A 27,303-nucleotide genomic window follows, 5' to 3' on the forward strand; every position below is an offset into this window, starting at 1 on the left:
TGGAACATCTATTCAGCATATCAATCCTAATTAGACAATCTGGGTCTGAAAAGGATGAGAGCTGGGTCATTTGCATAATTTAATCATAAATACTCAGTGATACATATTTCCAAATGCATTTGTACAATTATCTTTTCATCCTTGGGGCAATGGTATTAATATGATTAGGCAATATTTCTGGAAAAAACAGACAAGTATGCACTCTTTTTAACTGCAGCTTAGGGCGATATGAAAAATTAATTAATTTCTGAAGAAAATCAATTTCTGTACGTGACCACATTAGACATTGCTAAACCAAGACACAGAGTCCTTTCTCAATCAGAACATTTTATCATTCTTTTCCAAATTCTCATTGTTATATGAACATTTCAATAATAAAATTGTTAGATTATTTAAGTTATCTTGATACATAGGCATGGAAAAGTGAGTATTTCTTTTTCATGTCACCCTGACAGACATCGTGTTTTAAAAAATGTATTGTTTGACCAGTCAATAGGAAACCTTAGCATTTGGTCTGAACTCATCTTATGTGATCTTTTATTAATGCACATTATACCGATTGAATTCAAGGACAGCAGGAAATAATTCAGCTCTGAAAACCACAGCTGAAAAAAAAAATAGAACCACGCTAACCTAAAGTATTTTAAAATTAATATAAGGTTGCTTCCTTGTTTGTTTTGCTACGAAGAATTAGATAAGGTGTTCCTTCAACAGAAGCATACTCATTACAAAAATGTTGCGACATATGTGGGATACAGCCAAGCACCCAGGTGGCTAATCTCATTTTTAGAAGAAAGATACTGCTTTGTATGTTAATTGGTGCAAAAAAAAAAATTACATTTATGTTTTTATATGTACCGTCTTTATTTCTTCTCAATCAACAGAAAAAGTAGAAATTACTGCATGCAAATGTTCAATATTCATTTAATTTGCATGAAGGTGCTTGAACAATTTTTTTATTCTAACAAGCTCATTTTTCATGCGTTTTGTCTTTCATCCTAATCTAGCATCTGTCATTCCTTTTTGAAGTTATTATCGGCCCAATTCCCTCTTGGACATGGTTGCTGGGTGACCGGTATCTTAGCACCCACTTTGACAGGAACAGATGTGAATCTGATCAAGAGATTTCCCATGAGTACCTGAAATCACAAACAACTTTCGGGAAAAACAAACAGCCTCGCTGTCACCGTCCCTCTCGCGCCCTCCTTCCCATCCCTTCCCCCATCCCCCCCAAAAAGAAGAGGACGAGGAAGTTGAGGCAGAGTTACCCGCCGTCATTAAAACGCATTATTATTTGGCAGGTGAGCTCCCCAAACGTCTTTCTAGCCGGTTCTGCCTTCAAGCAGCGACTCTCGGCGTTAAGTTTTAATAACCGCCCTTCGAATACTTCCAAAGACGACTGTTCGTTTCTAAGGTCACCATCTTCTAAATGTTCCCGCGTTGAACTTGTTTTCATCACCTGAATGCTCTCATTTAAATCAATGGGATTACTCGTGTAAGCAAGTTTCACATGCATACAAGCACCCACCAGTTGTTTTATAAACACCTAACTCACATTTTGATTACAAATAATGTTCTTTGATCGTTCCCACACTTGGTTGCCGGTATCTGCGAAACTCCAGCTCATGAAAACTCTGCTAGCTATGCCATGGGGGTACCAATACTGACAATATTTAAGGATCTGCATAATTTTATTCCTATAAATTGTCCAACTGAGATGCTACAGGCAACAGGACTCCTTACACAAACCAAAGTTTCCTTCCTGCTTGCAGGATTAAGACTTTTATGTGCAACCCAATATCATAGTGACTATATTCGTTGCTGCACATGTGATACGGAAACATATGAAGAAACCTGGGAATTACAGCTATATGCCTCTGAAGTAAACTTAGAACCATACAAAGCATAGGTGAGAATTTCCAGAATGAGTGAATTTCTAAAAAAAAAAAAAAAAAAAAAGTGTCTAACAAACTATTTCATTCTAATCTCTCTCCTTACTGAGGCTATGCTGAGGCATAATCAATGCCTGGTATTTGCATGTTAATGTTTAGTGGAGGAGTGATCAGCAAAACTCAGTCTTATGTTCTAACAGTAACTTCTTTTATCTACGTATGGATACCAGCCCTGGAAAAGAGGCGATTAAAGGAGGTGGAGATAATCCATTCTTTCAGGTATGTAATAAAAACACGAATACCTTCTTCCCACCTAGCATCTCTGCCACAAGAATCTCATCCCACATCAAACTCCAAAGCCAAGCTTATTTCTTCTTGCTTGCTTTCCCAGGCACTACTCTAAACACAGTCTTACTTAGCGAAGAGAAAGGAAACATTTGTGATCCAAAGACTGAAAATTTGATCATACATATGTAAACTTACAAGGCTGCATGCAACAGTAACACCGGGTATATCTGCTTTAACATGCTGTCAACCAGCCTTTCACTTTTGCCTCTTCACTATGCTACTCTTCAGCATGTTCCCAGCCCCATAGCCTCAGGGCTCTTGTCCCTACTGCTACTGCTAGGGGTAGCAACTGCTTGCAACCAAGAATCCTCTGTATTTGAAGTTTTCACAGTGCCTAATAAAATGGGGCTTCCATGAAGAATTGTAAATCTTCATCTTCATTTTCTTCAAAATCCAGAGAGCTGTGCGAGGGGAAGAAAATAAACAGAAGGAGAGGAAAGGGGAAGGGAGAGTTTGTATTTTCAAAGATCTGAATTTGCTCCTTCATTCTGAGTTGTTGCTTTATGATTAAACAGATAACAAAGGATTTTTTTCCTCTCTAGTTTAGATGCAAAGAAAATTTTAGACAAACATTTCAATCACAATGAAACATTCATTGTCACCACAGCTGATCCTAAAGATTTCCCTTATTTACCACCAAAATCAGAAAGCAGCCAAAACGTTTTACTGATGAGTCAAAAGCCTTAGACTAGTTTGATCTAAACTTATTCTGGATACAGCAAAACCAATGCATCTTCTACCCAACTTATGAAGAACAGAACTACAAAGGAAAAGCCAAGCGAATAAGTGCTTAAGAAAAATGTTTAAGCCCCCGAACGCAACTGGACCTCTACCTTCCATTAAAAATCATTTGGAAACAAACCCATTCTCTGTGTCTTGGAAAAAATGTCCCCCTCTACCCACTCACGATATCAGTATCACACAGCAGTCAAACCTGTTGATGGCATCAACAAAAACTGAATCGCTAAAAGCATAAGGCTGACTTAGAGAAAGACAAAAAAGAGGTCAGTGATCGATATGACCACTTCTTTGAGTTGAATTAGAAAGGGACATTATGTACACATTTATAATAAATACATAATGGTGATAAGTAATGCCCTTCACTCTGCCAGTCAAAGGAAGCGCAGGCCGTGAATAACCGCCCTATGGTGATGCCTCATGAAACAGTTTGGTTATCCAGACCGGCAAAGTCATGAATGGCTTAATACAAACTGTACGGAAAAATTCACCAGTGTAAAAAGCAAACAGAGTAAATAAATATCTTCTTACTTGTTGTGATAACACTGTTATTCCCATTTCTCACCTTCCAATCCTTTTTGCCCAAGCCAAAAAAGTGACTACAAACTCGGGACTAGGTGACAGTCGGAGCAGTAATTCCACACAAACGCCTCCTCTGCCACATCCACATTGAAGAGTAGAAAGTCTACAGCCAGGGATCATCAGCTGAGCTGTTTAGTCGATCTAAAGTGTTAAGATGGTGTATAAAGAGAAAAGCAATCTATACTAGATGAGTAGTATCCAAATCTGTCACTCATTCACTAGAAACAGGTAGACTTATGCAGGCACTTAATGCCAATTTCAGCACTGAAATTGTCTTTCAAGGATGGGAAAGATTCCCTGAGAATAGGAAATGGTTTCCATGAGAAGGTGGAAGTGAAGCCTGGAAGGTTTGCAGAGCCTCTGTGGGATAGTAATTGCTGAGGCAAACTTAAGCTGAACAGAGCACTCACTTAGTTTGTTCAATAAATCAAAATGCAAGCTAATTCTAATTTTAATGTAACCCTATAAGCATATAGTTCCAGATATTCAAATGAACTAAGGAACCCTTCCCTGTCCTTAGGGCCCACTGTTTCAACTTAGCTGGCATATTTCAACCTGGCAGTACACTGGCAGAAATGCTTGGACACCTTAAGTACCATCCCACCTCACCAGAGAGGGGTAGGCACCCACCGTAGGGTATTTAGGCTTCTAGCTCCAACCAAAGTACTGAAAGAGGAAAGCCATGGTAGGTAGCACCTGCTCATTACTTTCACTGATTCCAAGAGGAGGTCTGAACCCAGATTTTCGAAATCCCAAATTTTTAGTCTAATTGAAGGAAGGAGAAAGGTTGTTCTGCAGGAAGGAAGAAAGGAGTCTCCGTGTCTTCTTGTAAGCTGCCTCACTGGGTAACCCTTTTTGAACCTGGAGCCGCCGTGCCCCACGTCCCAGGTGAGCAGCCTAATGACCCATCTGCAGAGTCACTCTCTTCTCCATAGCCCATATGGCATGTACTGACTATAGTCGCTGCCTGCTCTACGTTGGCATTTCACATGCAGGAAAACGAAGCCTAAGTTACTAAACCCAGACAAGAGTTCACGGTTTGAGGATTTAGCCCATACCGAACCAATTCTATAATTTGAACTTTTTGCAGCTTAATTATACCGAGAAACCATCAGACATTTTAAAGAATTAGAACATTGAACTGTTAAATATTGGGCACATGACCCATACCTAATGTAAAGTAAGTTTCTAAAAATGTCCTCAGAAAAATTTAGTAGAAAAACAGGTGTAGGAGAGAATTCAAATGTGACCCATAAGGCCCCAGTATTTAGAAATGAATTGGGATCAGTTCATTCCGTTCCCATGGGGTAACTTGTATAAATGTAATTCTATGGTTTCATAAAACCAGGTCAAGTTTCTGTCCCTTGAGGTCCTTTGGCAATTTGAAGCATGGCAGCACTTTTTCCTGGCTACAAGTTCAAATCTGCATGTGTTCTGGAGTTGTGAAAGGAAATGATTAGCCAAGCTGAAAAGATAGACCCATCCCAATTACAGCACACCTTCCACACAGAAAACCACTTACGGGGGTGAAACACGATTTCACAAAACAGTATTTAGAACTAGTTGGCTCTTTTCATTTAAGCTGATGAAAATGCCTGCGTTTTTCACCTCTAAAAAAATAAATATTTTTCTTTCATCAGCTAGCACACCAAATAAAAGAGCAGACGACCTTATCACATAACAATGCCAGCAGTTTTAACTGACGACATCCTTCTCCTTTAATGTCAAAATGTTTTACTCATGTAGTCATACTTCGGAATATTTGTGAATACATGTATTCTTCACAATACATTTCATAACTATTATTTTTTTACCTCTCGTGATATCATTTTATTGTCCTAATTTAAGTAACAAAACATGTAAAATAAGACGCAACGAGACAAAATCCTGAAAAGGGTCACTAAAAAAGATGAAACCTGTACTTGGCAGACCCACATCAGCAAAGGCTCAGCAGCAGAGACCTAAATGCCACAGATGCTCCATTCCTTCAGGAACTACCTGAAATTACTGCGTTGAACATCACGTCCCGTGCACTGTGTACTAGAGGCTGAACTTCATTGCAATGAGGCCGGAATGAGAACGGGTTGAGTCCGTCCACTGAACTGAACTGAGTATGGTCCCACCCGTATGGGACCATACTCCTTCTGGGTCTACTAAAGTTTCCCCAGCCAATGTAAAGGCTATATCGGCCAGCTCCACGCAAACATCTCCTAACGCATGCCTGTAAGTCCATACGCAGGCCAAAGGCCAGGAGGCACCAAGGGCTGCCCCATCTCCGGCAGACTCATCCCAGCAGGAACCTCTCCACGGGGACAGGCACCGGAGGAGCTTTGAACAACAGATTCAAAGGGTGGAGGAAGGATAACAGAGAAAGAAATTCAGGGTCTTCAAGCAAATTACTTTCTCAGTGTGTAAACCTGAGACTGACATACTATGGAGGTGGGCTGCTGCCTCTGAAGATAAATTCCACCCTTTCCTCCATGATGGACGATGCCAGAGAAGCTCTGAAAGGTAAAATCTGTATAAAGTTTATTAATTCTTAGCCACATCCCACCTGTTGTACCTTGCAGTGGCCTCAAGCCAACCCAACAGCTGTGGCTATACCCAAACATCTCGACTAAAAACCTCATTGATGCCCTCCCCAGGAAATGTTATGACTCCTTCCTTACACAATTTGCATATGTGCTCCTGCAACAGCTATAAGCTGTTAAATTAGTATTTCTAATACATTTTCCTCAGAGCTTCTAAAAAATGTATTTTATACATAGCTATACTTTAAACTATAAATTACTGTAGCAGGAGTTTTCTGCTACTACCTTTATTTTTAACATGATATTTCAGCAGCAAATTAACCTTGAAGGAAATCAGTAGAATCATAAGCCATCTACAATACCCAATAATGTAAGACAAAATAATTTATTAGCATTTCATGTTTATTTTTTAACCTGGCCTGTTAAAAGCTATGAGTATCAGCTTAAAAAAAAAAACAAAACAAAACAAAAAAAACCCACCAAACCCAACTGATCCTGCTTTGAATTAGAATAATATACAACAACATTTGCAACAGAATCGTGGCATTAGTCTTTAGTGGTAGATACAGACACAGAGAAATAATAAAGTCCAACGTATCATCTGCATTGTAAGAACTGTTCTAACAAGCTAAGAGAGAAATATATTTTTAAAAAAGAGAACATATGCCTTTTCACTTATATCAGTCCTTACCATACACTTAATACCACCTGAAGTATTTTCCTTCCCCCCCCCCTTTTTTTTTAGCTTTTAAGCAGAAATTTAAGGAAACAGAAAACAATTGGAAAATGGTTTCACTTCCTTCCCACCAAACTATCAGTGAGTATCAGAACTAAAATGTGAAAACTGACAGCTATGGCATACATCTTGGAAGTGCCCATTCCCTTCGAAAAGAGATAGGCTGCTTCTGTGCTACAAAAATGAATACAAAAAATCCCAGCAGGGGGTATGAAGCCACAGGTTATACCAAATTCTGATACTCATTCCTGCCAAGACGTTGCCCTGATGTCCTAAAATTAATTAATACGAAAGAAGACGGTACTCACAAAAACGTTTAAAAATGAATCTATTTTATGCAACAAGTGTTAATTTACAGCACTACAAATCTAAAGCATTTTTCGATGCTTTCAAACTGTCCCTACAAATGCAAGAAAGTATACAGTAAGACAGCTTCCTACCAAAGATGTCAACTGATTCTTTTATAGCACTTCCAAATATATTTTGCATGTGCTTGGTTTAAAAGATGTATGTAGGCTATTGAAAGCAACAGGACTATCCACATTCTTAAAGTTAGGCATATGGTTTAAAACCACAGCATTTTTATTTTAATGTAAATAGCTGAGTCCTACAGGTGACCTTCTCCAACAAAGAAAGGTTTTTACAGCAGGCCAGGAGACTGGAAACAAATTATATGCTTCGTAAAGACAGATAACAGTGGCATCCATTAAAACATGATGTAAAATATTAAGTTCATATTTTTACTACATTTGGAAAAGTATCATTCAAAAATAATAGCTTTAGTAATGTTTTTTAAAGAATGCTCAAACTATTAATAAGCCCTGACTAGATTTATCACCAATAAAAATGTGATGCATTGTTTGTACTTCTCTTAAAAATACAGCACTTGTAACCTGAAAGCAACTTTTTTCTGTCCCATATGTAAAATCATGACCTAGCTCTTTATTAAAAAAAGAAATAATTCATTAGTAAGTATGAGAACAACATGAAATCAAAGTTACAAAAGATGTAATTAAATAATAATAAAATATATATTTATATATTACCTGTTCCCTTTATAGTTTACTTTATATAACTACTTTCTTTTTGATCCCTTACAATTGTTTTATGTAAGATGAAAAAGCAAAGCGTTTCCTAAAAGTAAGGTTTAAAAATAATTTCTATCATGCAACAATTTGTAAATACAAGGATATTCTGAGAGACATGTCCTGAACAACAGCTTTTGGTCCAGATGTAAAATGCCCATTACCTGTTCTCAGTACAGTATCATTAACAAGTGCTCTAGCATGGACGTTATTCAGAGTTATGAACTTCAAACATGACATCGTAACGTTACAAATATCTTTTAGCTGTCAATTATGCTAAAATGTTTGCAGCAGTCCCATGTACTCCCCTTCTTCCCCCTTCTCCCCAGCCCCATCCAACTCCAGTACGTAAGGCTTGTCTTGTCAGCCAGGTAGTCTGTACGCACACCTAGGTATGGCCCTCTCGGTTAGTCACACAATCTAAGGAACAAATTAAACATAAAAAATACATGTCTTAATAGTTAAGGTGCACTTTGTTCAGTATTTTTAGTATCACATAAAAGCATTCTGTGAATAAGAAAACTAGTCTGAAAGCTTTGCTTGAACCCGAGCTTGTTTTGGATCAAAAGGAATTTAGGCAGAATTTAGCCATTTGGCTAATTTAGAGAATAATTCTATAAATTCTAAGGATGAATAGAATTTCATGACCAAAACATCCTCTTATTTTAATGGAACAAGAACATCCGGTTAGTGTGGTGAGGTGCACCGGGAAATTTTAATTGCACCTGCTCCACTGTTTCTGCACTATGGCTAGTTTCAGCCTTCCAATGGACACAAAATCCCACTGTTTGGTATTTGTAACAAAAAATATAATTCTTTTTTCATACTGAAATAACTTTCTTCTTCACGAGGAAGATGCAAAGTATACGGGATGCAAAGAAAATATCTACAATAAATTAGTTTTGGAGTGAACAGGGTACCTTTAAACAGAATAATGAACAGAAAGTTATACAGGCGTTACCCACACAAGTATTCTCAGGGGTGCACAATAAAAACTTCAAACTGTTTTATTACATCAGAAGCACAATATTAAGAATATTAAAAAATAGAGGTTTATACTATTTTAGAAAGTTTCTGTTTATTCCTAATAAACTGTTTGGATACACACGATTTACAAGATCTTTCCATACAATTCTGCAAATCGTATTGTACATATTCATACACCTGCCGCAGAGGATGTTGACTCTAAACGTAATTATCACAGAACATCGTTTAAAGGAATGTGAACTGAAATACATTTTGTGATCCATTTCCTCAATCCCAACTCATACAAGCAGTTTCATTAGTTTTGGTGAATGTATCCTGAACCGCCGCTCAGGGTCCTTTCAGTCCAATATCCTATCTCTAAAAAAGACCTATGGAAATTCACAGGAGAGAATGCAAGTATTCAGTATTTACAGAGTTATCCTTCCCCGATGTAGTTTCCCAGCTCATCACTATCAGTGATTTAGAGTAAAGAATTCCAAACTGGGACGTAACTGTATGGTCAAAAGCCGATCCTTCCTCTCACGAAATTCAGTGACAACATTTTTCTACTTTATGCTATGGAAAATATACTACTACTCTCTTTCTTTTTCTTCCTTTAAAAAAAAAGTTTAAAACAGTTCACAGTTATTCACAGTTAATGCTAAAATTCCATATTTAATAGATTACACTTCAATATTCTGCCCTGCTTAGGAAATGAAACATCAGCACTTGTTAGGAGATGCCCCCGGCTGAGCACTGCATCAGATAAATAAGCAGAACATAGTGGGTTAAGGATAAAGTTACTCCTCAAAGCAACCTGGATTTTATCATTGCAAGTCACAGACATACCTTGATTCTAAATATAAAGATTTCTGGTTTATGTTTCAGGATTTTTGAAAATAATTTAAATTATAATGGAAAAAGAAAAATTCTTCCTTAATGCACGCTGGAGAAATTATCTATATATGAATTAACTCTCTGGATCATAATAGCTTTTTGCAGATGACTCTTCAGCTCTATCATTTAAATACGTATTTAGGCAACTAAAAATTTACTGTCAATTCATATTATGTCAGTCCACATTATGGCGCTGTTACAGTATGCACATTTAAAGATTATTGAAAAAATTACTGTTCATGTGCAGTATATAATTTGCAAAAGGTTAATAACTATTTTAAAACAATGAATGGAATTAACTCATAATGCAAAGCAGATGCCCCAAATGTTATTTTTAAAACAAAACATATTTAACTTATAAAAGAACAAAGAGGGTCTAAATCCCGTCCTGTTGCTTAAAACCAGACAGGCATCGTGGTTGTTTCGGACTCTCGGTTCGCTGGCTCATACAATTTTGATAAAACTCGGTAGTTTCTGACTACTCCCTCTGCTATCCTGCAGCCAGAAATGAATTTTTACAGCTAAACTTGTAAAGCTCTTCTACGAAGAGGCAATACTGGCAATGCTGAAAAAGATTTACCTGTACCAGACCAGCAGAGATTGCAGTAATAATTTAATATATCTACGATATAGTTCAAAAGGAAAATATTAAAATTCAGTCCAGTGTATGACAATTCTCTGCTTCATATGCAATTCACTTTAGATGATGAATCGCAATGATAGGCAAAAACAGCTGTCTGGAACGATCTAGTAACAGGAGAAAACAGAAGAAATACTAAATGGCAGTCAAACAAAATTATTGTTTCCAACAAACATTCGGAACACACTGCCAATTACAAAATATGAGGCAGACTAGTAGGATTACTTCAAGTGCATTTTGGTTTACGGTGCTGAGGAGTCGCGGAGAAGAAGCCGCGTGTGGGAGCAGCGGTCCCCGAGCGCCGGCCCATAGGGGCACGCACGGGGCGCGGGCTCCAGCGTCCCAGGTGGGATCAGCAGCCCCAGCCACCGCGCCCGCAGCTCCAGAAAGAGAGCGGAGGCCTCAAATCGAACCGAGCCTCTGAACAGAGATAGCAATGGTCTGTGGAAAGAGCAAAGCTCTTCGCTGTGCTTTCCCACAGTCTGTTCTCCTAAGTAAAGTTGACACAAAACTGACAGCAAAACCGTGCATTTTTATATGAACTACAGCTACCAGTAAAAGATTTCTAAAAAAAAAAAAAAAAAAACCCACATAAAACTTTGCCAATATTCATAGCTATAAGATAAAGGAGCAGTTAATAAAACTGAATACTTCAGGAAAATCATGTGAAGCAATCAGGAAAAAATGTCCCTCTGCCCATCACTGGCAGCCCCTGACATCCCCGGCAGCGTTGCTCTACGGGCAACGAACGTTCACTGGGGAGAAGTGTTCCCCTCCTCAAGTATCAGACACTGGGCTACTGCCAGGGACTGAGTATCAGATTAAAGGGATGAATAGTCTGTTCTGTTGTAGTAAGTACGGTCCAAGGATCTCGGCTTCTAATTTATAATATTTACCAATAAATAAATACCGTAAGATGGATATTAAAGTTTTGTTATTGTGAGCAGCTGCAGTCTTTTAGGTTTTTTTAAGTCTGAGGAAGCCACCTCCAGACCTTTTACTCCTTCTTTATAGTTACTACAATTTATCCTCTGGCCTTCCAGAAGTCGTCTTTGCTTGTAAAACCTACCATATTTCTGCTGATTATATTTTAGTAATCTGTGTCAAGACGGAAGGTCATCAATATAAACCACAGATACTACATATTTGACATTCCTTCCAGCTGCGCTTGCTGACCTGTTCATTTAAAATATCTATGATCTGTACTAACCTATCTGGGTGAGATACTCCTTTAATTAATATAAACAGAAAAAACTATGCAAGTGTGCAGTATTGAGTAAACAAGCACATGCTAGGTCCCCATAATTTGAGAGGAGCAGAAGCTAGCAAAGAGAGACTGAATAAGTGCCGTGTAAGACAGGCTTTGAAGAGAATTGTTTCATGCTCGGCATCTTTCCCCTTTATACTCAAAAATCAATTAGGTTGTTTTCCAAAATTTGTAAATAGCTTCCAAACAGTGCAAATAATTCCCCGCTTTAAGTATGAATGTCAATGAACTCATTCAAAATCATCTTCAAATGTCAGAAAAGATTAACATATCCTGGCCACAGGAGGGAGGTCAGAAGAAGGCACACGCTTTCAGTCTTTACTCAGGTGGGCACGATCCAAAGCCAGCCTAAGTCTATGGGAAAACTCCACGAAGGGACCCAGCATGGTAAAATTCCACGACAAGTGCTCGAAACACAAGAGACCAGAAACAATCTGGGATCAATAGCTTCCAGGTCATTAATCCTAGGCAGGTGACATCCAGTGCACAGTTCGCTACTCTCTTTCATGCACACATTCAAGAAACCTGACTCGATTGGCATCTAGTAGCTTGAAATATTTTCCATGTTTTGCCTTTATCCTTCCCCTATTTGTTTGGCATATGGCTTTCTAGCATCCCATTAATGTCAAACCGTTTAATCGGAATGTAAGCTAAATGCACAGTTTGCTATTTCCTGGATTTCTGTTTGGCGACCAGTGCTTTTCATGAGGAAAATAAAAGCAAAGGTCAGTACGACCAGAAAAGAAAAGTCATCTTCCATAACGGAAGCTTATTTTTCCAGTGAACTGATACAGAAGCCTAATTTAGAAAAAGGTCCTTTAGTATCATGTTATTATTAGTAGTATCACAAATAAACACAGAAACCAATTCACTTTACAGACCTCCACATTAAGCATTCAATAGAAAATCCCTTGGTGTTTCATTGATTTTTGTTTTATTGATTTTTTTAAATAGCAATATCACAGTTAAAACGTATCATTTCGGTGAAACACGTCTAAAACTTTTCCATCTCGAAATAAGTTATTACAAATTATTTCCACAGCAACTGGCAACTAACGATTCAATCCATTTAGAGAACAACAAAGTAATGGCTTTATTTGGATGCCTTTTTTGATTAAATAACGTATTAACCTTGATGAAGCTTTCCAAAAAGGGATTAGGGTATTCGAGTGCATCAGTTGATTGTGAGACAAATATAACAGTGATAAGATGCTGGTTCAAAATTTTTGAATCTGATGAGTATAACAAAAATTCAGCCGCTAGGATGGAGTTGGCTCTTACAGCTTCCATCTCAACAGTGAGTGTCCACCCCGGATACAAAAAGACATCACCCGGCTAAAGTATGCAGTAACTGAGAGTCTGGAAAGGTCGCTTAAATCACTAAACCGAGCAGATCAAAATATCCTGTGTAACTACTGCAGCGTCAGAAATAAGTGAAAATAATTCATTCGTAAGGAAAGAAGAATCAGAATGAAATGTATTGGAGGGGAAACCCAGAAAGTAAATACAGTTCTGTCTTCTGATGATATCATCCATTTTGACCAAAACTCACTGACCCACTTTGCTTTATTCGTCTATACTGTAATAATACATTTTGCATACCTATTATATATCCTTTCCATTAAGTTATTTGCTTAATGGATGTATAAATAAGTCTACTACAATTACGCTTTTTAAGGGTCAAATCCTATCCACTTCTGAACCCACTACTGTAATTTCTACTACGCTGGATGGTAACACAGCAGACCTCAGAAACAGCTGAAACACGGCCGATTCTGTGCTGTTGACATAATCAACCCATGTTACAACCAGGCTGCCAAACCCTTTTATAGCCCTGCCAAGTCCAGGAACTGGTGTCCCCCTGCTCTCCTCCCCCCCAAAAAAGTTTCTCTATTTTTTAATTTCACATGTTCAAATTACAATTCACACAGTATGACCGTAGCAAAATAAAACTTCCATCGGTTTATTTTAAGGACCAAATCTTGGAACTCGTGCCGAGTTGTTACAAGTTACATACCACACAAAAAAAAAAAAAAAAAAAAAAAAAAACCCAACCGTCTAAGAGCAGCTATTAATATTCATGTTGATTCCACATGAAACAACAGCAGAGTTACCCGAGCAGCTACAGTTATGTCAGCGCTTGGAAGTTATTCCAGGCTGTTTTGTCCTGCTGCCCTGAATATTCAGGAACTTCAACCATCCATCTAGCAACAGCTACTGCAGAGTAAGGGCTTTGCTTCGCCTTGCTCTATGCTAATGAGTCCCAACTACCCTGAGCTAACTCAGGCAGGGGGGAAGGAGGGAATGTCACACCCCCCGCCATTAGGGAAGGAAGGGAAGGGAAGGAGCACGGCATCGCATGGGGTTAATTCCCCACGTGTTGGCTGTTGCTGCACCTTGAAATCTGACAATAGGAAAGTGAAAAGAGCCCGGTCTGTTTCTTTGTGTATACTGAAAGTAGCATCGGGACTTTGCCCACGACCTCCTCCGTGGCGAGCCTTGGCTCCGTGTGAAGTTCCCACCACCCCTCCAGCGAGCTGAACCAGAGCTCCCCACCCCCCCCGCCCCAGGCAGGGGGAGCCCCCGGGAACTGGAGGCGCTTCCGACCGCTCTGATCTCGGGGTCACGGCAGTTATGCGATCCCTTCTCCTTATCAAGCAGATTCAGCCCTGTAACCTACAGATGGAGAGATAACAGCCCCACGCTGTCGCCCGCAGTTGCAAAGCAGGCTGCTATTGCAGCAGGAATTTCCTCTTTTGCCAGCTCCTTCTTCCCCTCCTCAACATCCCTCCCCGCTTGTGCCAAGTTTGGGGCTTCACCTCCCCTCCGCGCCCCCCCCCGACCCGCGGGGTGAGCGGGCAAGGGAGCGCGGCGGTACCCGCGCACCGCCCGCAGCCGCAGCGCTGCCCTCCAGCCCCCGGCGCCATCCCGGCCACCGCGCCCGCGTTATTCTGCGCGGTAACATGATTCAGCCTTGCCAAATCCCTTCCGCGCTCCCGCTGCCCCCGTCGCTTCCTCCCCGGCTGGCGGAGGCCGGGAGCTGCTCGCACCTGCTCCTCGGGGACCGACCCCCCCCCCCCCCCCCCCGGGGGAGCAGGCCAGCCCGGCCGCCTGGCACCTCTCCCCGCTACCCCAAAGCAAACCAGCCGCCGCCACCTCCTCCTCCTCCTCCTCCTCGTCGTCTTCCCGCCCTCCCGCACCCCCCCCCCCCGTTCGCCATGTGGCAACTGCCTTATAGACCTATACAAAAAGTGCACGTGCCCCTTCGGATATATGACAGCAGCTGATGGCCAAGTGGCCTCCATCCACCCCGGATAGGGCCCTGTGCCCGGGAAGCAGCTCCGCGCCCCATCCCATTCACGCGAAACCCGAGTGTCTGTGTACCCCCCCACCCCGGACCGCTCCCCGCCCACTCGTGTGCACCCTTCGGGCAGCTTTTCCCAGGGCTGCCCGTTTTAAAGATACATCCAGGGACAAACTTGAGGCGAGGGGTGGCTCAGAAAGCACTTTTTGGCCCCGCTGCCCCCTCCCCCACCGGCCCTGCGCTCCCCGCGTAAGCAGCGCACTGCGCTGCCCGCGGCCGCCCGGGCCACCGGCTCGCCTCGGCCGGGCGGCAGAGAAGGGGACAATGACAAGGCGACACTGGCACGGCCCGGAGGGGGGCACAAACACCCCTCCTCCTCCCGCTCTCCCTCCGTCCCACCAAGAAGCGGCGCAGCCGGCTGCGGAGGAGGCCGGCTGGGTGCCGGGGCAGCGAAGGAGAGGGAGGGGGCGAGCGTATGTGGCCGCGGGCCGCCCCCCCCGCCCCGGCCCCGCGCGGTGGCAGCGGGAAGCGGCGCAGCGCCCGCCCGGGCCGCACCGAGCGGGGGTGGGACGGGGGCGGCGGCGGCGGCGGCGGCGGGGGGGGGGGCCCCGCGGGGTGTGCGTGTGCCTTGCGGCGGTTACCTGGCGTTGGTGCAGTCGTTGTAGAGGGTCTCGAAATCCTTCCTGGAGATGAGTTTGCAGCGGTTGACCCCGGGCTGGATGGCCCCCAGCCCCCTCAGGATGCGGACCTGCTCCACGTTGCAGACCACGGGCGTGATCTCCAGCCGCTTCAGCTTGGTGTAGACCGTGTGCAAGCCCCCCACCAAGTGCTTCAGGAAGAGGTCGAAAGCCTGGGGCAGGCAGATGAGCTCGCAGCCCTCCACGGTGAAGGAGGCCACTTTGGCCCCCCTCAGATCCACCATCTTGCACTCGTTATTCTGGGGGGTGTTCTCCACCGGGGACGGGGTCGAGTACACGGGCTTGCCGGGCAGGCTGCTGGCCGCGCTGGCCGCGCTGGCATTGGGAGTGGAGGTGCCGCCGCTGCCGCCGCCGCTGCTGCCGCTGCTGCCGCCGCTGCCGCCGCCGGTGCCCAGGCTGGGGCTGCCGCCGCCGCCGCCGCCGCTGCTGCCGTTACCGCCGCCGCCGCTGGTGGTGGAGGTGACTGTGGCCGCCGCTGCCGCCGCCGCCGCCGCCGCTGCGATGGGCTCCGGCCGGAATAGGTTTGTCCCCGAAGCGGCCGGCGGGGGAGCGATGGACGGAGACGGAGAGGAGGTGGCCGACGAGGAGGTGGTGGTGGTGGTGGTGCAGGCGGCAGAAGTTGAGACCGGAGGCTGAGGGGGGACCAGCTGGGTCGGAGGGATCAAAGCAGCCGGTACGGCCATGGTCACATATACGGCGGAGGGGGCAGGGGGAGGGGGGAAAGTTCCCACACACACACGCAGGGGAAAGGGGAAAATTTAAAAAAAAAAAAAAAAAAAAAAAAGAGGAGAGGAGAGAAGGGAGGAGGGGGGAGAAGAAGGGGGGGATAACCCCGGATCAGGTGCTGCGGCGAGCGAGAGAGCAGGGGGCCGAGTGAGAGAGAGAAACGCACAAAGTGTCCCGCAAGTGGGGACGGAGGAGGAGGAGGAGGAGGAGAAGTCCGCTCCGGGCGGCGGGGCTGGGGCCGAGGGGAGGGGGAGGGCAGTTTCTTTTTGTGGTCCTTGCTCTAGCACCACGTTAAAGACGAAGGTGAAAAGGAGGAGGTTTGAAGGACTTGGGTTCTCTCTGGCAAGTACATTGATCAAAGATTGAGAGGGGAATGACAGAGAGAAAATGAGCTGGGAAGTGCTGGCTGCCGCCGCCGCTCGCTCGCTCGCTGGACGAGTTGTTGTTGTCACACGGTGCGGAGGGGAGGAGCTCCGGCAACTTGAAATACCCTTTGAAGCAGCAAAAGGCTCACTCACTAGTATTAACCCAAATTATCCAACCAGGAACCCGGAGCAGGGAAAGAGAGAGAGAGGGAGAGAAGTCCCTCTTCCTCCCCCCCCCCACCCCTCCTCTTCAGGAACCGTTAGATTACATGTTTCATATTTCACCCCACCAGAGACGAGATGTAATTTTCCCAGCCCTTTTCAGCAGTCGCTTGTCAACACAGTTTGTGGAGAAACACGAGCGTCTCCAGCGTTCCCCCGAAGCCGGGCGGGAGCGGGGAAGCCGGGGCGCGGGGCGGGGGCTGGCCGCACACCTTGCCGGGGCTGGGGCGGGGGCACCCGCGGACGAAAGCAGAAACCTGCGGACGGGTCTGTGGCTCCTGCTGTTTTGTTCTCCCGGGACCACGAACGCTCCTCCCGGCGGGGTGGGAGTTGCTGCGGAGGGTCCGGCGGCAGCGCCAAGGCCCCTTTGTTGCGCGGGCGGCGGTGGCTGCGCGGGGCGCGCAGGGGACCTTCCTGCGCGCGGCCGCGGATCAAAGGGGACGGGGCGCTGCGGCTCACGCCGTCGAGAAACCGCATCGAAGGGGCTGCGGCGGCACCGAAGTAACTTAGGAGCGGGGAAGACGGGCGGCCCGGCCCGGCCCGGCCCGCCCCGCGCAGGTACTGCCGCGCAACAGGTGGCGACGCCGCGCAGAAGCCGCGCAGCGACGTCCCACCCCCCAACCCCCCCCCCGCGCGCGCGGCAGGTAGCGCGGAAAGTCAGCTGCTGCGCTTGCCCACGCATGCGCAGTGGCGCAGCCGGCAGGCCGTGCCTCGCGTGGCGTGGCCGGGGCCGGTGCGCGGCGTGGCCCCTGCCCACCGCCGAGGCTGGGGCCGGAGTTGTAACGCCTGCTTGGCGGCTCCCCTGCGTGGGGCGCTGGGGTCGGCCGGGAAAGCCGAGAGCTTTCTTCTGCCTGTCTTGAGGGCACTTCGCTTTTTTAAAGGGGTAAAGAGGTGGCCGTGCGTACCGATGGGGGGTCTGCAAAAACGGGGTTTGGTGTGTACGTCATTCTTCCCGTTTTAAAAATAGACACTGTGTGCTTATAATTAATTGTGATGCAAGTATGTGCCCATATAGCTGCTTTTTCTTTAGTGTACGCTATTGTGTGAGATATGACTCACGGGATGACACATCTACAGAGTGGATAATCTCAACTGTAGTAATTCAGTGCAGGGGAATTTCCACATTACCAGATATGAGCTATGCTCATACTATCTGCTTGCTTATATTACTTTAAGGGAATTTGTGTTCTAATACCAGAAAGGATGTCTTTTGCTAGTGAAATTTTAGCTTTCTTGCACTAAAATCTTTTAAATTGGCAAATAAAACCAAGAAAATACGAAGTGGCATTTTGTTTTGGAGTCTTGTGTACCCATTATTACACAGAACACTTCTTCAAGCCGTTTTCAGGTGTTTTTCAGAACATTTATTGGGAGGAGCTTGTACAACCTCAATTCCAGTGGCGGGATCCATAAAACTTGGAATACGTGCAAAAGCGTAAATACACTACATCTTTCTTTTTCTCAGTTGTAGAAAACCACCTCTGTTCATGTTTTCTTTGCCTCAACTGTCCTTTTGCATCTCACCTTCTCTTACACCTTGTGAAGACCAAACAGATCCTTGGGAAGACCAGGACAGAGCCAGACACAGGTGATGTTGCCACTTCGAGACCCGAGTGAACTCTGAATTAGGAAACCTATCATTTCGGTTGTTCTCTACCTTCCCTACAACACGATGCACGCCAGCCCTTCTGCTTTTCTTCTTGCTGTGTGCCCTCACAGATAGATAATCCTCATGGTTGAAAACCATATAAAGAAAATGTAGTTTGAAAGGGTTTACTACCACAGGTTTGGGTTAACCTTGATCATTTCAATGCAACAATGGGATTAAAAACCTAGAAAGAAAGAGATTTATGAAAGGGTTCAAGACTCCTCAAAGCTTCTGGCTTGGTAAGTGTTTCTAATGATTATGGCAAGCAACTAGATTTATTTTAGCTCACACGTATACTCACACATTCACATAAACACACCCACAAATCCCGAGGTTGCTCATTGTAAACTTTTTTAGATTGCATTTCTCTTACTCGCTGACCCTTTCATGTAATGATATTGTTGGGTGTTTTCTTTTTTTCTCCTTGAGTTGATATCAGCAAAACTCAAATTACTGTAACTGATATTTGAAAATTCTCCCTGTGTCAAGTGAAGACTTATGGTGCTGAAATCAATAAGACTGTTTAAAATTCAAAGACCTGCAAATCGTTCTGTTTGTCCTTTGATAGGGCCTAGGCTGATTAAAATGCGACCAAGAAAGCTTAATTGCTGCACTAATTAAGAAGTCTTTAATTTCTTTCCTGGAATATTGTTTGAAGCAGGGTTTCTGTTCTGCTCATGTAACTGTTCAGGGAAGGTATTCTCTCTGTTTCTCTGTCTCTCTTCTTTTTTTCTTTTGACCATTTTGGTATATTAAAATGTATGTTAAAGCAGTAAGATGTATTGACAGTGATTGTAATTTATTGCTCTAAAAAAAGACTGATATGGAGTTCACTAATTTATTAAATTATAATTTTGAGGGCAGCTGTAAAGGGTAAAATGCAATTAGAAGATGCATTGTAGCAGTTGCATTTTAAGGAATCTGAATACCTGACTGACAGGAGATAGGATAGTACCTCAGCTCCCTCCCCCTTCTTCAGTTATTATTGATAATTAAATATTTAAATTCATTCAGGAAAAAAAAAAACCAGAAAAATACTCATCTTCTGAACGTGTGTGAAGGAATGGACTGGGGGGAGGGGAAGCATTCAGAAGATAGGCACCTGGTAAGGATGAATAGTGTATTACCGTGTTAAGTTCATGCACAGTATTTTTTTCTGCATTTCTTTTGAATTTATTTTCCTGAGAAATACCTTTCTGTCTTGTATTTTGTCTTATCCTTGTCTAGTGACCTATTTTGTTCACCGGTTTCTGAAAAGAAGAAACTAAATGATTTCACAAAGCTTTCTGTGTGATCAATAGAGTAATGTTTTAGGTTTAATCATGCTGCATTATAATTCTGGCAAACGACTGCTGAGCAGAAGATTCTAAGAAGGAAGCGAGTACTGGCGAAGAGAAGGTAAGTTCTGTTTTGCTTTTAGTCTCCAGGGTCTCGAGCAGCAATCCTCCTTTCAGGAGCTATCTGTTAGAGGGAGGACTGAGAAAGAGGGAAGGACCTCATACCGAATCCCCCCTGCATCGCTCAGGAAAAAGACTCATAGAAATGTAAGTCTGTGAATTGGGATCCTTGTTTTTGCCCTTCCACCAAGGTATTTACTAAGCATTGAAAACACGATGAATACAGTTGAGATTGATGTGAAGTGTTGTACCAGTAATAAGAAACTGGATACTGCAGTGCTGTTTTTCTAATTGTTGCATTATAGTCAAATTAGCACAGACCTTGTCCAATACAAATACAAACTGGATTCCTTTCAGTGACAGGACAAGTAGATAACATGCTTAATAGATACAAAGGGAGATTTACCATTCCAAGCACGACGTCACGCTAATTATGTTTACTCTAATTGAAAGCAAGGTTTGGGGGAGCCTGAAATTACTCATAGGATATTTTTAATAACTGAATAATAATAAAGTGCAGCAAACGTTGATCACAAACCTTTTGGTCTTTCAAAAATCTATTGGAAAATTAAATGAAAAGTGGAGTTTGGTACAAACAATGCCCCAGGGCAAAAAACAACTAACACTAGATTTTCCAGTCCAGCCATAACACAAATCAATTTGAGCACACTTCTATGGCCAGACTGCCAGATTGTTATGACTGCTAATTCACTCAATCAAACAGTGCATTAGCACACCCGGCACAAACAGCTTTAACAATAGCATACACTTCTCAACAGTCCACCATATATCTTAAAAAGTCCAGAATACATGGCAAGATTGCTTTCACGTTCTGTTTACTGCAATTTGTGTTTACGTATAGTGCCTGCTTAGCAAAACAAAAAAGCGGTGGAAGAATGGAAGCGAAGAAACTTCAGGAGCCATTAAAAATAACTTTTCAAGTCTTTAAAAACGAGAATCTGGGAGCAAATTATCAGCCGGACTGCTTGTTTAATGTGCATCTCTCAGCTGGAGGGTTGAAAGCAGTGGCTGCACATCCCCAGCACAGGAGTGGAAGAGGAATTGTTCCCGGCGTGGCGGCTGGCACACGCCCTGCCTAACCCGGTCCCTTCAGCGCCAGAGCATCTTTTGCCGGCTTTACTCCCCCGAGTGGTCTCACTGGCTCCGAGGGTATTCATCGCCTGAGTTAAAGGGCAGGATTTAGCCCCAGGGAGTATCCTTCAGTTCTTCCCCTTCATCCCCACGAGAAACGAGTGTTATCTCCGGTGATGCTAACTGATGCTCTGACCGAGGACGCGCTGTACTGAGAGATGCAATAACCGACGGCTTGGGAACCGTCTCATCCCTTCCCTCCCTCCTCCCCTGCCTCCGACACACACACAAACACACGTACGCACCCCCACCCGCACCCACGCACAAGCGCATATATGCAAATTGCAAATGCCAAACGCCAATTAAGCTACTTATTTTCGATTTTTTTTTTTCCCCTTAAGTCGCTGTTCTGACTTCAGAAAATACGTTTCGAAGTCAGTAACTAAAATAATCCTTATGTTGATTTGAGCCTCTCGGTCACGTTGCAGCTACCAGAGCCAAACGGTGAAGCGGGTCGGGTTCCCCTCTGGGGCCGGGTGATGCCCAGGTGAGTGGGCACTGCCTGCTGGCACTCACCTGGCAACCGACAGCCGAGGGGGAAGGCTGCAGTACGAGAAGGAAATGATAACCAACTTCCCTGCGTGGATTGAATGAGGACTGGAACAGACGGGGAGCCCTCTGTGGTGTTTGAGTTGCACTTGGGCTCTCATTACAGGTCCTCAGTCCAACGTGTGTTAATTCCCCTACCAACAGGTAGGAAAAGTCGCTCAGAGCAGTAATTATGAAGCACAAAGCCCCTGCCATTGCCTTCTGTTAAAGCGGCGATCTGATCTGAGATGCCCTTTCCCGTGCTTTCCCCCCGCACAGTTAGTTCTCAGCCGCTCCATCCCTGGCTCCCAACCCCGCCTAATCGAAATACAGGCGCTGGAGAGCCGGCCCGAGGTTCAGACCTTCCCGGTTTCCCGATCCGCGCCCCGATCTCTGCCGGTGCCAGGGCACCGCTTTTCCTGCCCCGCGCCCGGGACCCGCGGGGGGCCGCGGCATCCCCCGTCCCGCCCTCCCGCCTCCCTCCGCCCCCGCCGGGCTCGCCAAGCCCCGGCCGCGGGGCTCGGTGCCGCCGCCCGCGGGGCGCTGAGAGGGGCGGCAGCCGGCGGGCCGGATCGGGCCCCGCGCCCGGCGGGGCGGAGGGCGGCGGCTCGGCAGCCGCTCGAGCGCCGGTTGTCTGCCTTAATAATGACAACGACAACAAACGCGCACTGGGGTCTTCTTTATACGCGAGCTGCCAGCCTGCGAGACGCAGCCTTTCCCTCCTCAAGTCTCTTCGGTCAATGAAAAACGTTGGGCTGGGGGGGTCACCTTTGCTAGTCCCATATTTCAAAAAAGCAGACAGACATTTCTAAGTGCTCTGTGATGGGGGGGGGACACCTTGAAAAGTCCGAGCCCTCGCTTGAAAAGTTTCAGCCCAGAGCGGAATTTTATAGCGAGTTATAAACTCTCGGTAAGAGGGGGATGTTGTAAATGGAAGTGCTGACACAACCTTAACTATAGCGTGTAAACGGCTATGCTATAATATCCATTAAGCAGAAAGAAAAATAAGATGGCTGATCAATAATTTATACAAAGAGTACCAACTGCAGACATAATAACTGTAATGTTTGCAAAGCAATCTCTCGCTCTCCAGGCTTAACAGTAAACTAGCGGGGCTGTTAATTTCCAACTCCTACAGATAAGAATACAAACAAATTACTTAAACTTGTATTTTGCTCGATATTTTGCATGCCTCGGTAGGATAAAATAAAATTTAATTACGATGCAACTTGGGCTGCTTGAGGAGCCTCCCTCCCCCTTTCCTCCTAGCCGCCCGCCTGCCGCTCCGAGAGGACCTTGTGCTGCCCAGCTCCGACCGAGGGAGGAACAGGTCGGTTGGACGGGCGTTGTAAATGGGTCGCCTTTTGGGTCACTATAGTTCTTCGGAGAGTTATTCATACATGAAAACAAAATGAAGCCATTTAACTTCAAAAGAAAGTTACAAGGTTTTCCAGTGCCACGAGCTGAAACACAATACCCCCACCGGCACGATAAGCATCAGCTGTCAGAGGACAATGCGCTGGGGCTTTGCATGCAGGAGGCTACGGGGGAAAAAAAAAAAAAAAAAAAAAAGGAAAAAAAGATCTGCTTTAGGGGAAACCAGTGCGTCTTCCACTATCCTAAGCGGAGAGTGGGCGAGCAACTGTTATCTTCATTTGCATGGGAGCGCTATCTCCCATTTCCGTCTACTGTATTTAGATAGCAAAACAGAGGAACAAAGTCTGAAAGTTGCCAAGTAGGCTCGGGTAACGCGCCGAGGGGGTTTTTGCGTGTCCCTTGCACTAGTAGCAAAGAGATCCCTTCTTTGTTAAATAGCAAGAGAGAAACGTGTCAACGGAGGAGATTCTTTAAAAAGTGCCCCCCCCCCCCCGTCTCCTCCCCCCACCCGAGGCAAAACAAAGTTATGTTGCCAACCACGCCAAAAGAAGCTCAAATGTAACGTGGCATGTACGGCTCTTTCGACAGTTTTCAGCTGTGCTGCTTGGGGACTTCACGGATGTTTTGTGCAGTATAAGCGGAGCGGCACCTTATTCCTGAGCCCTGAGCTGTAACGCGGGGTGCTGCTTTGCCAGGTCCTGCATTAAAAAAAAAAAAAAAGAAAAAAGAAAAAAAAGAAAGCAGTCATTTGCCTGCTTGCCTGGTGCTTGCTTGTCCAGTGACCTCTCCCAGCCCAGCTCCAGTGAGGCAGAGAAACATAAATGCCAACTGCCTGCAGACTGCACAGGCAGGCGGAGTCTTTGCCCCTGAAGCAATAGTTTTTGCCCCCCCCGCCCTTCCCCAGTGACCAGTTGGATGCCATGTGCAATAGCGTTGCTTAGAGAAACTTCCTAGAAATTGCAGCGCCCACTAGTGCCCGTGCGTGGGGGGGAGCCGGCCCGCGCGGCCAACGCTCCCCTCCGCGCCCCTCCGCGGCTCTCCGCGCCCCGCGGGCCGGCCCCGGGGGAATCGTCCTTCGGGGGGAAGGAAACGCAGGTAAACTGGGGAATGTGATACGGACAAATTGAGGTTTAAGCTCATCTTTGACGAAGTGGGGGGAGGGTTGTTTCTTCATTTTCTAAGTGAAAGCTTAGAAAAAAGGAGAAATGGGAAAGCGATCTTTTCCCTGCTTCTTCCCATCTCACTTCGCCCCCTGTTTGAGGAGGTGTGTGAGTGGAGCAAGTGCTTCCTAGGCAGCATCTTGACACTGTCATTGCCAAAGGAATTGGAGGGGCTGCCCGGCTGTAAAGACCTGATGGGAAACATGAACAGCGCTAGATACGTTTCTGAGTTTTGGATGCCCCCTTGACATGCAACACTACAGAAGCTCTGCAAGATATTTCTGTTAGGCCCCTTCTTTCTTTCCTCGGGGGTTTTTGTTTGTTAGGGTTTTTTTTATACACATCATGTTTGGAGTTTGTTAATGGGCAGCATTTAGATCTTCTTGGAAACTGTTCTCTTTGGTTTGGAGATGAGGACGGACTTTGCAGGGAAGGTGACACACAGCCCTCTTGTCTGGGTAGAAGTCACCAAGTAGATAAGCTCAAGATACACTTTCACAGTGGCACTGAATGCCTGGAGTATTTGCTTATTGTCTGTTGTGCGTTGGGGTACTGGATAATGTTGCCAGTCAGATCTGAGCACTTACAGTGGTGTCCAGCTTAGTGTGATTTCCCACGCAGGATTCCCAAAGCTGTAAGGGGCAGCTTTGAATTACATTACACACGCTGGGTCACAAATAGGTGGCAATGGACTAATCCTGTCATCGTCTAACTCCGTCTTTAAAAGCTTTCAGTAAACCATTGGTTCACATTGCATAAACTTCTTGAGATACTAAGACCTTGTCTAGCCAAGAAGGAAAACTCCAAATATGTTCTAGAATAACTTCAGCTCAATGTCTAAAATCATCTGGTGAATGATGAAAGGCCGGCCAGGATTAACATGTGTCTCTTCTCTACCTCTATTTGACAGTCACATCTTTTCCTTTATTGTTGCTATGCATTTCTTCATTAATAATAAGCACCTAAATATATGCTCAAATAGTTCTTGATGCCAAAAATTTGTCACGCAAAAACATAAATATGGAAGGCACTGAATACCAAGATAGTTGAAAATAATTTGCAGGAGGTCTTGATTTTCTCTATTTTCACCTTTCCAAAAAAAGATACTTATTTTAAAACGGGATAATACTTGGCATAGATATAAAACACAAAAAAAAAAGTTTCTGTATCTTTATGGTAGGTATAATAGGGATAGTATGGCCAAAGTAAGTTCCCTTAAAATATACACTGTTGATTTTTATGGAAAATGGCAAAAGACTTTTATTATGACTATTTCTTTGAATTTATAAATAATATAACTTCACTGTTGTCTGTTCCTCTTCAGTGCTCAGTGATTTACATGCAATTGAATTTTATTAGTATGAATACTGGACTTTAAGCTTATGTATTTGAGTGCTTATACAACGCAAATTCTTGGGATATTTAGCCAATAAAAATAGACTTATGAAGACAGCAATTCCTCAATACATTCTTAGCTTTAGGCACAACTGTACGTCTGTAAGTAGGTATTTAACACTGAAGTGCAAGAAGCTGAGTCACAAAGTACCAAAAAGAATAAAAAAAAGAAAGCCACATTTGATTCTTTTATTTTGAAAAGCAAAGGGAATTTTAAGGGAAAATCATTGACTACATTCAAATAAGACATGAATTTAAGAAAATTGTAAAAGTATACAAGGAGGTCAGTTACAGTAATAAAATTTTATGCATACAAAATATTTTTGAGTCAAAAGTATATACTAGCATGTTGGTTTTATTAAAGCTTGTTCTTCTAAGCATGTGAGTATGAACTTAAAATATAAACTTCAAAGCAAGAAAAAAGAACTACCACCATCTAAGTTGCTTTAATCTAGCTGGTTAGAAAGAGTTTTAATTGTCTTGCTTTTGCTTAATTACACCCTTCAATCTGACGATCACTCTCAGGCAGTTGAGGATTATTCTGTTTTCACACGTGAGGAGGGATAGGGCAACTAAGATCCACAAAAAAATTCAGGTGTCATACTCATAGTACCAATTGCCTCATGATTTAATAGGTGCTTAAATCCCTTAGTACGTAAGCTCATGCTGACACAATTCACCAAGTGTGTAGGTTTCCTTTGATGGACATACAGATGGAAGTCCAAATCTCAGTGTTGCTGGCTTTTTTTGAAGAGAGAGTCCATGCCTAAACACAAACAGTCTTTGCTTGGGTCCACTCCTTTCACACAAGTGGGGCTTCAAGCAAGGTAAAGCTGAAACGAGGCTATTTGCTTCTGCGTCCATATTTGCATTCTGTGGTACAGCTAACAACCAGTTAGGCAGGTCACTTCTAGAGTGGGAAACCTGTTTTCACACATCCAGCTTCTATCATTCCCACAGGACAAGAGAGGTGAGCCAGGTTTCCCACATGGTAGCAGTGAGCACAAGAAATCAAATATGAGGTCTGCAATGGTGAAGGTTTCTCTGGTTCTTCTTTGGAAAATTTAGGCCGGTTGACTGATACACTACTACCAGGCGAAAGACCTCCAAGTAGACTCTTATGCTTCTCAGGTAAAATGTTTGTGTCACGTCTGTGAGAAAGGGCTGAACCCCTTAAAAGAGCTGAAGCCCACACTGTTGCTGTTGGGCTGAAGAGCCTCTTCCCTATCAATATCATGGGGCACCCCATGCTGATAATGAAGACCTTCTGTTCTCCACTGGTAAACTTGTCCTGTTTTGAAAGCGGGGCTCCTAAGTAGCTTAGATACTTCTAAAATGTTATTCTGTGGCTTTTACTTTCTGTTTTAAACTGTTCTATCTACAGCCATGAAGCTATATTCAAAACAAACATTTTCTTAACAGCTTTAAGTTTTATTTTTTACTATCAAGCTGAAACAATTACAAGGAAAATAATGCATACAACGGTATATATAATTGAGAAAATGTTTTCTTGAGTGTTTTGTTTCCTACTGATATAAACTTAGAACTCAGCACACAATTTACAAGTAAGGGCCGATAGCTGAATCCTTTTAAATACAGTGACATATAATGGCTGCAGTAAATACAGATTCGGAGGCTACGTTTATGCT

General features: G+C 44.1%; 1 protein-coding gene across 4 annotated transcripts in view; it reads right to left on the reverse strand.

Annotated features, from left to right (window-relative positions):
- DACH1 (dachshund family transcription factor 1) overlaps positions 1-17,052 on the reverse strand; it is a 366,962-nt gene extending 349,910 nt beyond the window's left edge. For all 4 annotated transcript variants that reach the window (XM_075527170.1, XM_075527176.1, XM_075527159.1 and 1 more), the window contains exon 1: positions 15,628-17,052. In XM_075527170.1, coding sequence (XP_075383285.1) covers positions 15,628-16,367 — 740 coding nt within the window. In that variant the 5' untranslated portion in view covers positions 16,368-17,052. The remainder of the gene's footprint in view (positions 1-15,627) is intronic.
- Positions 17,053-27,303: the final 10,251 nt, after the last annotated feature.

Source organism: Mycteria americana, chromosome 1, assembly GCF_035582795.1.
Source record: "Mycteria americana isolate JAX WOST 10 ecotype Jacksonville Zoo and Gardens chromosome 1, USCA_MyAme_1.0, whole genome shotgun sequence".
Classification (NCBI taxonomy): Eukaryota; Metazoa; Chordata; class Aves; order Ciconiiformes; family Ciconiidae; genus Mycteria; species Mycteria americana.